Source organism: Coregonus clupeaformis, chromosome 37 (assembly GCF_020615455.1).
Source record: "Coregonus clupeaformis isolate EN_2021a chromosome 37, ASM2061545v1, whole genome shotgun sequence".
NCBI classification, from domain to species: domain Eukaryota; kingdom Metazoa; phylum Chordata; class Actinopteri; order Salmoniformes; family Salmonidae; genus Coregonus; species Coregonus clupeaformis.
The window spans coordinates 21,504,819-21,523,410 of record NC_059228.1 but is presented as its reverse complement, the minus strand read 5'-3'; the positions used below and the strand labels follow the sequence as shown (position 1 = coordinate 21,523,410).

Sequence of the window (18,592 nt, the reverse complement as noted above, 5' to 3'; positions counted from 1 at the left end):
GTAGGATTTTTTATGAATTTATTTGCAAATTATGGTGGAAAATAAGTATTTGGTCACCTACAAACAAGCAAGATTTCTGGCTCTCACAGACCTGTAACTTCTTCTTTAAGAGGCACCTCTGTCCTCCACTCGTTACCTGTATTAATGGCACCTGTTTGAACTTGTTATCAGTATAAAAGACACCTGTCCACAACCTCAAACAGTCACACTCCAAACTCCACTATGGCCAAGACCAAAGAGCTGTCAAAGGACACCAGAAACAAAATTGTAGACCTGCACCAGGCTGGGAAGACTGAATCTGCAATAGGTAAGCAGCTTGGTTTGAAGAAATCAACTGTGGGAGCAATTATTAGGAAATGGAAGACATACAAGACCACTGATAATCTCCCTCGATCTGGGGCTACACGCAAGATCTCACCCCGTGGGGTCAAAATGATCACAAGAATGGTGAGCAAAAATCCCAGAACCACACGGGGGGACCTAGTGAATGACCTGCAGAGAGCTGGGACCAAAGTAACAAAGCCTACCATCAGTAACACACTACGCCGCCAGGGACTCAAATCCTGCAGTGCCAGACGTGTCCCCCTGCTTAAGCCAGTACATGTCCAGGCCCGTCTGAAGTTTGCTAGAGTGCATTTGGATGATCCAGAAGAGGATTGGGAGAATGTCATATGGTCAGATGAAACCAAAAAATAACTTTTTGGTAAAAACTCAACTCGTTGTGTTTGGAGGACAAAGAATGCTGAGTTGCATCCAAAGAACACCATACCTACTGTGAAGCATGGGGGTGGAAACATCATGCTTTGGGGCTGTTTTTCTGCAAAGGGACCAGGACGACTGATCCGTGTAAAGGAAAGAATGTATCGTGAGATTTTGAGTGAAAACCTCCTTCCATCAGCAAGGGCATTGAAGATGAAACGTGGCTGGGTCTTTCAGCATGACAATGATCCCAAACACACCGCCCGGGCAACGAAGGAGTGGCTTCGTAAGAAGCATTTCAAGGTCCTGGAGTGGCCTAGCCAGTCTCCAGATCTCAACCCCATAGAAAATCTTTGGAGGGAGTTGAAAGTCCGTGTTGCCCAGCGACAGCCCCAAAACATCACTGCTCTAGAGGAGATCTGCATGGAGGAATGGGCCAAAATACCAGCAACAGTGTGTGAAAACCTTGTGAAGACTTACAGAAAATGTTTGACCTGTGTCATTGCCAACAAAGGGTATATAACAAAGTATTGAGAAACTTTTGTTATTGACCAAATACTTATTTTCCACCATAATTTGCAAATAAATTCATAAAAAATCCTACAATGTGATTTTCTGGAAAAAAAATTCTCATTGTCTGTCATAGTTGACGTGTACCTATGATGAAAATTACAGGCCTCTCTCATCTTTTTAAGTGGGAGAACTTGCACAATTGGTGGCTGACTAAATACTTTTTTCCCCCACTGTAAGTGTGTGTGTGTGTGGAGGCAGTGGTTCTATATGTTGCGTGTAAACAGCAGAGGAGGCTGGTAGGAGGCTGAGTAGGGCTGTCCACGACAAAAACAATAATAATGTCGACCAAGAGTCATCTGTTCTTTCGACCTCCTATGTGTTTTAATCAAATCAACTATATGCACTGAACTTGTCTGATGCTTTAAGCGAACTGTTTGATGAAATAATGAAGACACACAAATGACTACAGGGAGTCCGACCGCAATTGATTTGATTGTGCCGGGCCTGGCTCAGACTGGCTGCACTGTGTTTAAAAAAAAGACAGCGAGTGACTGTGTGACTAGCACCCATAGTCTCTCTCTCCACCCTGCTGCAGTGACCACCACAGAACATCAACAGTGTTTATCGCGCTGTACATGTTGCTGAAGCTGCAACATAATTACAGCCATTTCTGACTGAAAAGTTATGTTACCGAAATTTGTTTAGGAAAAACATTCCCTATTCCCTCAATGGAACGGTTTAGGCCTATTTATTGTTTACGCTAATTATTCAATGCAACATATAGAACCACTTTGTTAATTTAGTTTAAAACAAAAAATGCTTGATTGCATTTCAAATCATGAATGACTCGTACGCTGTGTTATGACATGAACTAATAAATGATCGATTGATACAGTAACCTAAATAAATATTGAAATATAGGCCTAAGTTACGGTATTAAGACTAAACAGGATGTGCTCTTAGGCCTACAGCTCGATGGTGGTTATACAAGGCTGCTATACTAAGCCTACTAATGATCATGACATTACTTAGTATTATAATGATGATCATAATAATAATAATAACAATAAGAAGAGGTCAAGGAAAAAGTAGGGTTATTATTACAAATATAATGTTTCTGACAATTTGGAACAGTGTAAACACTAAATCAATTATAAATAATACCAGAGAGGCTGGCCTAACAAAAAAAAGTGTAAAGCCTTTATTACATCATAGCAAAGATTAAAAACATACACATTTGTGAAATCGTTTATCCGACATGTGGTTGCGTGAGGCTAGGTGCTCACGGAATCAGTAGCCTATTAAACAAACAGGCAACAGAAGCAGGATCTGTCTTATTTCTGTAGATATATATTGATGATTTATAAAGCCAGGCACATTTAACAGTTAGGCTACTGATTATAGGGCGGCAGGTAGCTTAGTGGGTAAGAGCGTTGTGCCAGTAACCGAAAGGTCGCTGGTTCTAATCCCCGAGCCGACTAGGTGAAAAATCTGTCGATGTGCCCTTAAGCAAGGCACTTAACCCTAATTGCTCATGTAAGTCGCTCTGGATAAGAACGTCTGCTAAATGACTAAAATGTAATGTAAATGTAATTATAGACCTAATTAAGTCAGGGTTTCCTCTCTCCTCACTTTTCTTAGACAATTAAGGCAAAGGCTGTTTTCTCATCCCCTAACTCCGCTGCTGCCTCCGCCACATTGTTCTCAACACCAAAATGTTGGTTAACTTTGCTATTATGCACATAGCAACATGGTCTAGGAAAAGGCGACAATTCAACAGCGCACTGATGTGTTTCAAAAATGTGGACAGCAACCACCATCCAACGCAGGAGAAAGCACATTTGTTATAAAATAATATTATTTTTGTATTTGTGTTGCACCATTGTTCTTACATAATATAACCATATACAATTTCAGTAGCACATGTCTTAGACTGATGGACTGTGCCATCCCCACGGCCTCCACAATGGATCAGTCCACTCAGACAGGCACGAATCAGACAGGTGTCTTGTACACCATTTTTTATTGCTAATGCTCGACTAAGCTAATGCTCGACCAAACAATCGACCAGTCGACTAAATGGGGTCAGCCCTAAAATGGAGTCAAACGTGGCTTCCATATGTTTGATGTGTTCAATACCATTCCATTAATTCCATTCCAGCCATTACAATGAGCCCGTCCTCCTATAGCTCCTCCCACCAGCCTCCTCTGGTAAACAGTCCTGTATACACTCTGCCAAGCGCACACAAACATAAATATTGCCTCATGAGACAAGGTTAACTTAGGGGACTTCTATTTGTTCACTTAGGGGACTTCTATATGTGTGAGAACAAATAGAAGTGTGTGTGTGTGTGTGAACAAATAGAAGTCCCCTAAATTAACAGTCAGACAGTAGGACTCTCAGGGGTTAACATCAACAGAGAAGATTAACAAACTCATACACACCCACAAAACACGTATAGTACAGACACACAACTTCTATTCCAAACTGAGCAACCAAGGGACATAAATATTTGGCAACGCTCTAATCAAACAAGCCATTAATGAACCGAGACAACATAAAAAAGACAGACTGCATAAAATTGGGTGGCAGTCTTCAAATAACTCAATCTGTCAGTCTTCAAATAACTCAATCTGCCAGTCTTTAAATAACTCAATCTGCCAGTCTTTAAATAACTCAATCTTACTGTTGTAGCATGTGAGGTGGTGCAAAACAAATGCCACAGAATACAGAAAGTCAGCCAAGTTCTTCAGCTGAGGACTAAACAAATACCTTACAGAGCCTCTCTCCACACCGTAACTGAAGACGACCCTGTCTAAATTGTCAGCCCAGTAATTCCAGAAGTGACCCGCTACATTCCAACATGCTCTGCTAAATCCATGAACTCCTTCTCAACACGTACAAAACTCAAATCCAAACATGACAAATCCAAAGTGGTCAAATTGAAAAGGAAAAGGGTGGGCTGAAGTGCTAGTCAGCTGTTTAAAGGGCTGGAGAAACTTATCCACCCTGTTGTCTGTTTTCTGAGAAACTCCCCAGGAGCCGGGGCCAGAGAGGGAGGGAGAGGCTGGGGTGGCTGTGTCTGTGGCCAGGCTGGGAGTCACCGGAGCTGGAGCTTGCTGGAGAAAATAGCAGGGCCTCCCTTTCCCTTCTCCCTTCTTCCTGCTTGGTTGACAGAGCCTGTGTCCATGGGAAGGAGGGAGGAAGGAGAGGAGAGGGAGGATGGGCCTAAGGCTATGCTACATTGAAGCTCCCTCCCTCCCTTCTCTCTAGGCCTGCCCTGGAGGGCTGAGCTTGGCTGGACCCTCTGTCCGCTCCCCTCTCCCTTAACTACGACCCCCTCGCTATGACATACAGAGCTATAAATACGGTCTCTTTCCAGAAAGGAGGAGGGAGGGATGCCGGTTGGATTCACAATCCTTCAGAGTAAACGTTCCTGTCACACACGAACACAACACACTCAATGTAGCACTCTGTAAACTGTAAAACCAGGCTGTGGCTGTTTACATAGATATGAATGACTAAGTAAAGAGCAGATGTCCTGGTAATGTATGTACTGTATGTACAGTGGGGGAAAAAAGTATTTAGTCAGCCACCAATTGTGTAAGTTCTCCCACTTAAAAAGATGAGAGAGGCCTGTAATTTTCATCATAGGTACACGTCAACTATGACAGACAAATTGAGGGGAAAAAATCCAGAAAATCACATTGTAGGATTTTTAATGAATTTATTTGCAAATTATGGTGGAAAATAAGTATTTGGTCACCTACAAACATGCAAAATTTCTGGCTCTCACAGACCTGTAACTTCTTCTTTAAGAGGCTCCTCTGTCCTCCACTCGTTACCTGTATTAATGGCACCTGTTTGAACTTGTTATCAGTATAAAAGACACCTGTTCATAACCTCAAACAGTCACACTCCAAACTCCACTATGGCCAAGACCAAAGAGCTGTCAAAGGACACCAGAAACAAAATTGTAGACCTGCACCAGGCTGGGAAGACTGAATCTGCAATAGGTAAGCAGCTTGGTTTGAAGAAATCAACTGTGGGAGCAATTATTAGGAAATGGAAGACACTGATAATCTCCCTCGATCTGGGGCTCCACGCAAGATCTCACCCCGTGGGGTCAAAATGATCACAAGAACGGTGAGCAAAAATCCCAGAACCACACGTGTACCTATGATGAAAATTACAGGCCTCTCTCATCTTTTTAAATGGGAGAACTTGTACAATTGGTGGCTGACTAAATACTTTTTTTTCCCACTGTATGTGTGTGTGTGTGTGTGTGTGTGTGTGTGTGTAGAGAGAGAACGAGATGCGCTTTGGGTTGTCTGTGCGGTTTGTGGTCATAAAGGGACCCTTGTTAGCAATCCTTTGGCAAGACTGGTCAGCAGTCTCACACTGGGCCAAGTGTTTTCAGAGCAGTGGAAAGAACTGCATTCCCCATGAATACCACTGTCAGTATGGCATTCACAATACAGTGGTTAGACTTCATTACCTAAGATTCATGATCAATGACCGATGATCACTGACGTAGGGAGTTTGTGATGGCTTGTATAATGTACAAAATGCCAAAATCTTTCTCTCACACAGACACACATACATGCCCACACACACCTACACCACACACACAAATACAATCCTGCTGTCTCAGAGAATAGAAGCCTATTTACCAAAACTATTTATGGGATTAGTTTATCTCGTTACCTAATCAGCACTTAAAATAGGACCAGAGGAATGTGTCATGATTTGAGATTAAAATGGTCATTTACATAGGTGTGCCATGATTACATTTACAGAGTGGAATGAAGAGCTACATTGAAAAGGTGAGAGGATCTGGTCACAGTGATTTCATTGTAATGATTAGGGCTCTCCTGAACCAATCATTAGCGTTAAGGAGCACCAAGCCTGGGGAAAGATGAAGGAAGAGGTGACTGCACCTGGAGCCACTGTTGTCTGTGTTCGTAGAGAGCCATCCTCAGGGAGGTCCACATCCAGCATGAGGTCGTCATCCTCCAGGTCAGCTGGCTCCAGGTTGTTCAGAATGTCCTGCATGGTGGAAGAGAACGAGCGAGGGAGACAAAAGTTGGTTTCAATCCAAATTCAAATTTGATTCAATTTATGTTATGACAATACTCAAGCTAGTAACGCAACTGTTTTGTTCTGTCAGTTCACAAGAGATCCTCAAAAAAGATTAGACAGAAGGTATTTTAAAAAACACCTCACAATGCTCCCATCTGTAAAGGCATGATTAGTTCACTATTTTCATCTTCTAGTGCAAAAGTAGTGGGTACATTTTTATGCTCACAGTTGTCCTTTTGATTCAGACTCTCACGGACAAACAGGTTGTTATTCAAAACAACAAGAAGCAGAGTCGGAGACAACTAAAGATTTGCAGGCATGAATTTCTCCAAAGAAACATCACTCTTGAATGAGTATGATAATATACCGGCAAGCATGTCTCATTATTAAAGCTAAAATAGTCTGCACTTTGCTTATTGTTGAATTGAAAGCATAACATACCCAAAAGCAAAAAATCCAAGAGTACAAATTATTACTTATAAGTTTGCAAAGCATCAATTCCAAGGCAATTTTGTACGTCAGAAGAAAATTAAAATACATAGCGAGGCCTTTACTTGATGATGTACCCATAAAATGATGGTGGTTGCTGGTATCTAATGGATGTTTTGTTATTAAAGGTAAGGGAACAGTTATCTAAATCAAGCTGGTCTTGAAGCAGGGAACCATGATAGAAAACAGAAAAATAACATCTGATATCTGATCCATACTTGTATCTGCCAGTGCACCCAACTGAACTGTACTCACTCTTTCTCCCACAAACCTGCTCTCCTCTATTCCCTCCCCTGCTCATTTGGTAATCCTATTATCACCTTCTTAACTTCTCTCGCTATTTCCCTTTCTCTGTCCTCTTCCTCTCTTCTCCTCTCCTCGCTCTCTTCCATTCTCCTCACCTCCTCTTCTCCCCCTCTGCTTGCTACCCTGCTCTCTTTTCCACTCTTCCCCTCTCTCTTTCCCCCCCACTCTATCCATCTCTCCTCTAGAGGTCCCTCATGCAGAGCAGGCCTTAGTCACGGCACGTTGCTCCAGAGGAAATGGCATTTCACACTGGCAGGCTGCAGCTTAGATGCCGAGCGGGCCACATAATCTCCCCCAAGGAGGAGAAAAAGGCTGGTTGAATGAACCGGGAATCTGGGGTCATATTTCACACAAATCCCACTCCAGCTGACTGCCCTGGCGCTCTGACGTTAGAACCATCAGCCAAACAGAGAGCACTGGGGGGTCCAGCAGAACCACAGTACCACAGCAGGTCCTGTGTTGAAATTAAGCTAGCTCAGTGGTGCTAAACCTCCTGTTCAGTAGATGGAGACTAATGGGCAACTGATTTCCAGGATTAGAGTGATTGTCCATCTCTCTCGTCATACATATTTAATATAAAGATATTTCATTAATTAAACTTAAACCTTGTTAAAATATTTCATCACATTATTCACATTATGATTTCATAAATTCAGGAAGGATTTTGCTGTGGTTGTGCACAGGGACTGTAACATGCTATGGGAATTCCTGCACCATTCTGTGTCCCTCAGTCAGTTAACCTCACATTCCCCCATCTTCTCCCTACTGCCCTCTCAATCTGCACCATGTGGGGAGATCAATGCAGAATAATAAACCAAAGGGAAAGCCTTGGCCCATTCAACCCTATATTGAATTGAAACTTCAAACACAACTCTCTGTTCAGATATTAATCTGAGGTTAGCTGAGGCCCAAAGCCCACACAGATTACCTCATATGACCCACTAGTGTGATTAATATATGATGTAGCTTTGCCCCCACAACCCAAGCCATGCAGAACTTCAGTCTGCCTTACCCAGAAATGTAATCAATACAAAATGAAACTATAACAAATATAAAATACAACCTTTTGGGTAAATTATTGCTCTATAAGGAATTATGGGTACAAATAAAAACACACATACCTCTAATATATCCTAGTGGGGCTTAAGATCAGTATGAAACAGGAAATGTTCAAATCAATATCTGTCGCAGATTCTCAGACGTAGTCACCAGCCCCTCAGCCTGAGATTTGAATTATCATGGCATTTTCACTAGATGTCCATTCTGTTTCCATAACTCTCAATGGAGGCTTCAGAGGTGCCTGGAGATCAATTGCTGCTCTTTCAGTAGATCTTCAGTCTAATTGAAGGTCATTCCCAGACTAAATGTAACACAGTTGGGCTTACTGCAAAGTGAGATACTGAAGATTTCAAAATGGTTTCTTTCATAAAAGACCAATACAGTATCTCCAAATAAAGTCGGACTAACCTATTTGTGAGTGTGACTCTGCAACGCCTCCACAATGACATTATGTTGACCCTATTCTACACTGAAGTTCTGAGTTGAAAGCACTAAGCTTGTCCTTTAAATATAAAATATGTCCTCTTCCTCTACAATGAAAGCACTTCCTTGTAATCCAATTATTCGACTCATTTACTGCTCTTGAACTAATGCATATCCCCCAAACCCAATTCTCAGGCTATAGCCAACTGCATATGACCATTCTCTGTGGTTCTATAAAGGATGTAATGTGGGGTAATCTAGGCAGCCATTGCTGCAAAGGGCTTATTGACTTTTACAGGGACAATTAGAGGGTCACTGTGAGCACAGAGAGTGTTAGAGAGATTGATGAGAGCAGAACTTCCCTTCCAAGGACAATAGGATGATACTGACTTGGGCAGAAAAGAGAGATTTAAGGAGAGATGGCCCCATAGCACTGATCTAAGGTCAGCTATGCTGCTTTAGGTTGGGATATTTAGGGTTTGGATGGTTAAAGGTGATAGGCAAAGGTTTCCCTTGTACATTTTAAACCTTTGTTTTTTATAACAGCTACATTTGAAAGACCTTCGAAATCATGAGAAAACAAGAAGAACTTTCACATTTTCCATTAGATGCAGCTATTCCAGTCAGGAAATAATCCGGTGCCAGGATCATTTGCCCTCTGACTGCCTACAGTGACCTCGCATTCAGAAACTCGCAGCAGAAACGTTCCAAAAAGCGGATTCGAAGCGGAATCCGCATTGACCACCATAGAGAGTCAACGTTTTAATTCCGCTTTGCCCAGCGGAGTGGAACTGATGGTCATATGGGCGGCAGAAGTGGTGGAAAATAGATCACTGCTCTATTTTGTCTGCTTCTGGTGACATGTTCACCAGAATGTGTTGGAGGGGCAATGGTCGGTGTAGATCGGTTTAAATTCATCCAGATTTCAAATGGGAAAAGGGGGGGACATTATATGCACGCTTTCATTTGCGGAAGCAGAAGTGGATTCTGACGCTAGTGTGTGAATACGGGATGAGAGCGGCGGCGGTCGGTCGGATTTATGCTAAATGACAAGACACTGTTGTCCATCTAGCTGACTATAATAAATTACTTGAAACGACACTACTGTTTACAGTGTTTTGTATTTATGGACAGTGTTAAAGTGGTGCGAGTATTTGGTGTGTGTGTGTGTGTTCTGATACGGTGTCTCTTTGTACTTGGCATGAGGGAATTGGGCCTTTCATAATTAATTATTAATCTCTCCATCTTCTTTCCATTTTCATCCTCCTGTCATCTCCCGCTGATGCCGACAGAGCTACGGGGATGAGTGAGTGACGGATTCATCTTCCACTCTTTTCATTACCCTCTGTCTTCATTATACCTCCTTCAACCAGGTTCCTGCATGCCTTACCTTACCTTGCCTGCTTTTATCAACTTCATAATCATGGGCCCCGTGTAGCTCAGTTGGTAGAGCATGGCGCTTTCAACGCCAGGGTTGTGGGTTCGATTCCCACGGGGGGCCAGTATGAAAAAAAATTAATAATGTATGCACTCACTAACTGTAAGTCGCTCTGGATAAAAGCGTCTGCTAAATGACTAAAATGTAAATGTAAATAATCAATTCGACAAACCCAAAAGCAGCAAGGTAAAAGTAAGCCTGGTTTACATCTAACAGGCGACATAAGGAGAGACGAGAGGAGGCAATTTTATGTTGTGGAACAAAATGACAGTCTAAATTGAGTTTATATGGAGACCTTTGACTATCACATTTACTGGCGTTACTAACAGTTACCACTGTGGTCAGCAACCAATAGGAGAATATGATGACTACATTGAGCCCACTAATCATAGGGCTGACGCAGATCACCGTCATCATCGTCAATTGCTACTTTCAAAAAACAGTAGTGACCACTATCAAATGTGTTTCTACATGCTCTGGCTGACGACACATTGGTTCAGTATAGCAGCTTTAAATGCATGCAGGTGTATGTCATATAGTAAGAGGGAAGACAGAAGGCAAGAGAGAGCAATAAGAAATAAATTAAATATCAGACAAGACAGTGTAGGGACATGTTGGCAGTTTATGCATGGAAAACAAAGCAGCCTAGGTATTAGCCAACTAATATGACAACCGTCTGCTTGCTGAGTGTATGTACTATAACAGCAGTGTACTGCAGAGAGAAAAGCTTAAGCACCTAGCTCAATTATCTGCTAATGAATTAGGCTGTCACCACCCAGCGCTACAAAGCCTAATATTAAACCCAAATAAATAAAGCAGTAAAGCAGCAGCTCTGCGGCTTTGAAGTCAGAGAGGAGGCGAGGATTAGAGACAGAGAGCCGTCAGGAGTTTGATCTGCTACTGAGAGGATATGTCTCACATGAGACAAGCCGAGTTCAAATAAAAATACAGAAAATACTAGGTACCTGCAGGAATAAGGAATAAACAGCCAGAGAGAGGAGAGGAAGGGAAGGGAAGGGAAGGGAAGGGAAGGGAAGGGAAGGGAAGGGAAGGGAAGGGAAGGGAAGGGAAGGGAAGGGAAGGGAAGGGAAGGGAAGGGAAGGGAAGGGAAGAAGGGCTTCAGCTTGTGTATTCCAATGTCTATCAGTTACAGCATTGAGGAAAATAGCCATTTTCAGGTACATTAGAATGACAGACAACCACTCTACAATATGTCTTCCACTGCCTATTTTATGTAAATGGCAGGCTACAGAAGAGTTCAGACACTTTCTTATGATTTCATTTGGTTTTGAAAAACTTACCACACCAGCAATAAGACCTCCTCAGGTTCATTGGACAGTATGAGGGGACGCAGAAAACCTGAACAAAATCTCCAAAAACACCCAAATACGTCATTTTAGAAACAGCAAAGCTCCCAGTATAGTGATGCAGGTCTTTAGATGTTGTACATATGAAACCGTGTCATTCCGAACTTTATCCGGAATGTTATATTTCATTTTGTTGGACTCAAGCGCTACTTTTCCATGCATATGCATGCACTTACATTCTTGTTCCCACTGTGATGATAGTGATGGTTTCTATAGCAACCAAATCGAGCAAAATAAATATTAGCTGTTGTCATATTATTATAGCCCATTTAGGACATCAAATATCTTTGCCGTTATCCACAAAACAGAGAAGTGTCAACAACCTGCAGGATGTGCACGGAAAAGTATCGCTCGAGTTCAACAAAATATCATGCCATTTACATCTAAAATAGAGATTAATAGAATGCTATTATAATGAATTAAAAACCTCTAATATAAGGGTAGGAGGACTTCTAATTAGGAAGCTGGCTGTCTACTACTCAACAGTAGGCTAAAGGAAATCATCCAGTGAAAAACATGGAAACCAGGTGATGTATTTCTCTTACCACAACCACACACACACACTTTTATGTCCTATTTAAGGTCATACTGCCATCAGGTGGAGTCACAGAGGTATTACAACAAAGCTGATTTGTTTTGTCTGGGGAAGAACAGAGTATCTGACTGGGTTCTCATTAGTGTTATGAAGCTCTTTTACAACACAGGATCATAAGACGTTTGTCTGGTTACTCCAACACCAGACGACAGATCATCACAGCTGTCTGTTGCCTCTGTTAAGAGACTTTTCTGTCTACGGTTCGATCCCCGGGACCACCCATACACAAAAATGTATGCACGCATGACTGTAAGTCGCTTTGGATAAAAGCGTCTGCTAAATGGCATATTATTATTATTATTACACTGAGGTACAAAACATTAGGAACACCTTCCTACTATTGAGTTGCACCCCCTTTCACCCTCTGAATGGCACACATACACAATCCATGTCTCAATTGTCTAAAGGGGGTGCAACTTCTCTTCATCTACACTGATTGAAGGGGGTTTAACAAGTGACATCAATAAGGTATCATAGCTTTCACCTGGATTCACCTGGTCAGTCTATGTCATGGAAAGAGCAGGTGTTCCTAATGATTTGTCCACTAAGTGTAGACATTAGTTCAGGACAGGGCACCAGGCCCTCTGGAATACCCAGGAATTATCCAGCATATCTTACTTGTTTCTTCTGGTCTATGTGCCATACTGGTATATTAATATATTCCAACATAGTACAATTATAGAAAAAAAGTTATTCATTCTATTTAATGAGCCAATTCTCTCTATCATCTAATATACCAGATACACCTCAAAGTTAGACTTCTGTTAAAGTCAATCAGTCTGCAGACGACTCTCTCTTTCCCACTCCAGTCATACTTATCTCCTCTGTCTCCCTCTGTCATACCTTAATCTGAACTATTACTCTGGAATTGACTTAATGATACACATTGAACGTGTTGAATGTTGTTGTGTTTCTACTCCGGGGTCTCCAACCTTCTCTAGCATGAGAGCTACTTTTTACAAATTAAACATGTCAGAGCGACAAAAAAATGTATAGCTTTCAAATAGGCACATTCTTCTCTTCTCCTCTCCCCTGCAACTCTTCCCTAGGTCCTTAGTGTACAAGAGAAAGTAGTGCAGTATGTTTTCTGTCAATATGTGGTCCTCTGCACTCAATTGTTTTTTTGTTTTTTTTAGTCATTTAGCAGACGCTCTTATCCAGAGCGACTTACAGTTAGTGAGTGCATACATTCTTTTTTTTCTTTTTTTCATACTGGCCCCCCGTGGGAATCGAACCCACAACACTGGCGTTGCAAACGCCATGCTCTACCAACTGAGCTACATCCCTGCCGGCCATTCCCGACTGTAAGTCGCTTTGGATAAAAGCATCTGCTAAATGGATTATTATTATTTTTAATATACATCATAAAATAATGGTTAAAAAACAACTCTAAGGGGGGCCCTATAAAAATCTGTGATTCTGTTTTATATTTTCCAAAATTATGTTAAAGTTGTATTTTTCACTCTTAAAATTGCAATTCAAATCAAATGTTATGTCACAAGCGCCGAATACAACAGGTGTAGACCTTACCCTGAAATGCTTATTTACAAGCCCTTAACCAATGCAGTTAAGAAAAATGAAAGTTAAGAAAATATTTACTAAAGAAACTAAAGTAAAAAATAAATAAAAGAGCAACAATAAAATAACAATGAGGCTATATACAGGGGGTACCGGCACCGAGTCAATGAGCAGGGGGTACAGGTTAGTCGAGGTAATTGAGGTAATACGTATATGTAGGTAGGGGAAAAGTGACTATGCATAGATAATAAACAGTGAGTAGCAGCAGCTCAAAAAAGGGGGCAATGCAAATAGTCCGGGTAGCCATTTGATTAACTGTTCAGCAGTCTTATGGCTTGGGGGTAGAAGCTGTTAAGGATCCTTTTGGACCTAGACTTGGCGCTCCGGTACCGCTTGCCGTGCGGTAGCAGAGAGAACAGTCTATGACTAGGGTGGCTGGAGTCTGGCAATTTTCAGGGCCTTCCTCTGACACCGCCTGGTATAGGGGACCTGGATGGCAGGAAGCTTGGGCCCAGTGATGTACTGGGCCGTACGCACTACCCTCTGTGGCGCCTTGCGGTCGGAGGCCGAGCAGTTGCCATACCAGGCGGTGATGCAACCAGTCAGGATGATCTCGATGATTCAGCTGTATAACTTTTTGAGGATCTGAGGACCCATTCCAAATCTTTTCAGCCTCCTGAGGAGGGGGAATAGGCATTGTCGTGCCCTCTTCACGACTGTCTTGGTGCGTTTGGACCATGATAGTTTGTTGGAGATGTGGACACCAAGGAACTTGAAGCTCTCAACCTGCTCCACTACAGCCCCGTCGATGAGAATGGGGGCGTGCTCGGCCCTCCTTTTTCTGTAGTCCACGATCATCTCAGATGTGTTGTTGCCTACCCTCACCACCTGGGGGGGGGGGGGGCGCATCAGGAAGTCCAGGTTCTAGTTGCAGAGGGAGGTGTTTAGTCCCAGGGTCCTTAGCTTAGTGATGAGATTTGAGGGGACTATGGTGTTGAACGCTGAGCTGTAGTCAATTAACAGCATTCTCACGTAGGAGTTCCTTTTGTCCAGGTGGGAAAGGGCAGTGTGGAATGCATAGAGAAACAACAAAATTGGATGTTCTGAGTCCATGTCAATGCTTAAATCACATTAGAATACCATTTTGGGGGGGGACTGGAAGAAAACTAACACATTTAGATTTTTTTGTGCAATTCCCCTTTAATTGTGCAACTGGCCCTTTAATTGCAAATTTAGTGAGTGAGGAATGTGCCATTTAAAGTGCTGGTCTAGCGTTGGTTCTGTACTCATTTATTTGCAGTTAACATTTAATTGAGAAGGTTTTGGGGAAAGTATTTCTGTCAACCCACAAGACGGTTATCACATGAACTGGCTGGCTACACACAGAGTGACAAACAAACGCATGCACCACACAGACACAGGGGCAACATTGCTGGAAATTAATTGGCAGATATTGTTTTAGGTTTGGCTTTCTAAGCCAATAGTGGCTAACTAGGGGTGGGATAATGTCAATGTTGCGTTGATTAGATAGTAGCTGGGAGCTTGCGGTGCCAGATACAGTTGAAGTCGGAAGTTTACATGCACTTAGGTTGGAGTTATTAAAACTCGTTTTTCAACCACTCCACAAATTTCTTGTTAACAAACTATTGTTTTGGCAAGTCGGTTAGAACATCTACATTGTGCATGACACAAGTAATTTTTCCAACAATTGTTAACAGACAGATTATTTCACTTATAATTCACTGCATCACAATTCCAGTGGGTCAGAAGTTTACATACACTAAGTTGACTGTGCCTTTAAATTCCAGAAAATGATGTAATGGCTTTAGAAGCTTCTGATAGGCTAATTGACATCATTTGAGTCAATTGGAGGTGTCCATGTGGATGTATTTCAAGGCCTACCTTAAAAACTCAGTGCCTCTCTGCTTGACATCATGGGAAAATCTAAAGAAATCAGCCAAGACCTCAGAAAAACAATTGTAGACCTCCACAAGTGTGGTTCATCCTTGGGAGCAATTTCCAAATGCCTGAAGGTACCATGTTCATCTGTACAAACAACAGTACGCAAGTATAAACACCATGGGACCACGCAGCCGTCATACCGCTCAGGAAGGAGACGCGTTCTGTCTCCTAGAGATGAACGTACTTTGGTGCGAAAAGTGCAAATCAATCCCAGAACAACAGCAAAGGACCTTGTGAAGATGCTGGAGGAAACAGGTACAAAAGTATCTATATCCACAGTAAAACGAGTCCTATATCGACATAACCTGAAAGGCCACTCAGCAAGGAAGAAGCCACTGCTCCAAAACCGCCATAAAAAAGTCAGACTACGGTTTGCAACTGCACATGGGGACAAAGATCGTACTTTTGGGGGGAATGTCCTCTGGTCTGATGAAACAAAAATAGAACTGTTTAGCCATAATGACCATCGTTACGTTTGGAGGAAAAAGGGGGACGCTTGCAAGCCGAAGAACACCATCCCAACCGTGAAGCACGGGGGTGGCAGCATCATGCTCTGGGGGTGCTTTGCTGCAGGAGGGTCTGGTGTACTTCACAAAATAGATGGCATCATGAGGAAGGACAATTATGTGGATATATTGAAGCAACATCTCAAGACATCAGTCAGAAAGTTAAAGCTTGGTCGCAAATGGGTCTTCCAAATGGACAATGACCCCAAGCATACTTCCAAAGTTGTGGCAAAATGGACAACAAAGTCAAGGTATTGGAGTGGCCATCACAAAGCCCTGACCTCAATCCTATAGAACATTTGTGGGTAGAACTGAAAAAGTGTGTGTGAGCAAGGAGGCCTACAAACCTGACTCAGTTACACCAGCTCTGTCAGGAGGAATGGGCCAAAATTCACCCAACTTATTTTGGGAAGCTTGTGGAAGGCTACCCGACACGTTTGACCCAAGTTAAACAATTTAAAAGGCAATGCTACCAAATACTAATTGAGTGTATGTAAACTTCTGACCCACTGGGAATGTGATGAAAGAAATAAAAGCTGAAATAAATCCTTCTCTCTACTATTATTCTGACATTTCACATTCTTAAAATAAAGTGGTGATCCTAACTGACCTAAAACAGGGAATTGTTACTAGGATTAAATGTCAGGAATTGTGAAAAACTGAGTTTAAATGTATTTGGCTAAGGTGTGTGTCGTCTCCTGAGTGGTGCAGTGGTCTAAGGCACTGCATCGCAGTGCTAACTGTGCCACTAGAGATCCTGGTTCGAATCCAGGCTCTGTCGCAGCCGGCCGCGACCGGGAGACTCATGGGCGGCGCACAATTGGCCCAGCGTCGTCCAGGGTAGGGGAGGGAATGGCCGGCAGGGATGTAGCTCAGTTGATAGAGCATGGCGTTTGCAACGCCAGGGTTGTGGGTTCGATTCCCACGGGGGGCCAGTATACAAAAATAAATATATGTATTCACTAACTGTAAGTCGCTCTGGATAAGAGCGTCTACTAAATGACTAAAATGTAAATGTAAAAATGTGTGTAAACTTCTGACTTCAACTGTACTTGAGAGATTTGTTTATGACAGTTTGCGGTGGAACACGTGAAAAATGTATGTACTTTCAGAATTGTTTGGCAAGCTGCTCAAGGGTGGTCTGAGAGCTACTGGTAGCTGGAGATCGACCTCTTGGAGACCCCTGTTCTACTCCAATCTACACTTCTTTATTGGTGTAACAAATAGCCTTGGCCACAAGGTGGCGCCCTACATACATGCTTTACTTTGCTGTGTTTGCTCTGAATCACATGTTCCAAACAAATGCAGCACATATCAAGGGTGCTTTGACCTAATAGGCCAAACAATTAGGACACAGTATGTTAGATGGACCCTTTACTAGGCTTACCAGACACATGAATGTCATTGTATCAGTACAATGATTTATGGCTCAGTTCGATTGTGGGTTCGATTCCCGAAGCCACCCACATGTAAAATGTATGCATGCATGACTATAAGGCGCTTTGGATAAAAGCGTCTGCTAAATATTATTATTATATTAGAGTCACTCACACCCACTCAGAACAGTTGGCATCCCCAGACAGCTCTCTCCCCAATACACACTGTCTCAGTCTCAGTCTATGCACTACTGTTCGGTCAACAGTTCTGTGTCTTCATGTAATGGTAAACCCCAGAGGAAGGGAAGAAAAGACTAAGCTGATTAACTCTTTCAAATCCCCGTCATTAAGCTCGTTAAACATTCCAGAGCCAATGGCACTGGAACACTGAGAGGAAAACAGAAAAAACTGTCCGATTATCTCCAGGAGATCATATGATCATATGTGGCTTGTAAGGAGCTATGCAGACATTCCAGAATCTGGGAACCCCGTGGGAGTGAGACCTTGGTTGGGAGTGGGTGGCTGGCAGCTTTGGCATTCACCCTCCCTTTCTACCCTGAGTCTTTGTTCTCCTAATCCCTAATTAAGGATCTAATTTAACTGAATCTTTAGCAGCGGGATCAATTAATAGAATGAAGCAGGTAGCTCCTGCTGGGAGGACTGGACTGACACAATAGGGTCAAAGGTACACACTGTCTCAGGCCTCTGGTGAAAACCAACACTAGTCAATCTGATGAAATAACTTTGTACTGTACTGTGCGTCATACAGAAATGACAGTATGTCATTACTAGTCAGTGATACTATATCAAGTGTATGCTAAGCGGAAGACAAGGCAATTGCGGACAATAAAACCCTCCAACAATATTGTCAGTTTTTCTAAACAATGACTCTCTCTATGTTCTGACTGTATCTGACCAGCCAAGTAAATATGGGTGTTTCCGTATGAATTTGTTACCCTGGGGCAAACCAAGCGTTGACTCACCATGCTGTTGAGGCGGTCTGAGTCATCATAGCTCTCACAAGGGTGCGTCCTGGGTCCGAGGGGCTCCAGATCCTCCTCGTCCCACATGTAGGTGCCCCCCGAGCTGTTGGAGGGGGACAGCTCCTGAGACGAGCCCTGAAGGAAGTCTCCCCTCTCTGGGGGCAGGATGCCAAGGGCTGTCCTCACCCCCACTTCCTCCTTCCGCCCTGCACAGGGGACACACAGGCCAAACATTTCATACTGTACATTTTACTCACTATCAGAAATGACGGAAC

General features: G+C 42.7%; 1 protein-coding gene and 1 non-coding gene across 7 annotated transcripts in view; one reads left to right on the top strand and one right to left on the bottom strand.

Annotated features, from left to right (window-relative positions):
* The window catches only part of LOC121553780 (serine-rich coiled-coil domain-containing protein 2), an 84,171-nt gene that overhangs the window by 33,423 nt on the left and 32,156 nt on the right, over window positions 1–18,592 (bottom strand). For all 6 annotated transcript variants that reach the window (XR_005997575.1, XM_041867166.1, XM_041867167.1 and 3 more), the window contains exons 3-4: window positions 18,318–18,523; window positions 6,154–6,262 (exon numbers count right to left, since the gene is read on the bottom strand). Coding sequence is in view for 5 of the 6 variants with exons in the window: in XM_041867166.1 (XP_041723100.1) it covers window positions 6,154–6,262; window positions 18,318–18,523 (315 nt within the window). In the remaining variant the exon portion in view is untranslated. The remainder of the gene's footprint in view (window positions 1–6,153; window positions 6,263–18,317; window positions 18,524–18,592) is intronic.
* trnae-uuc lies at window positions 9,999–10,074 on the top strand. The gene has a single exon. It is a non-coding gene; the product is annotated as a tRNA-Glu (tRNA).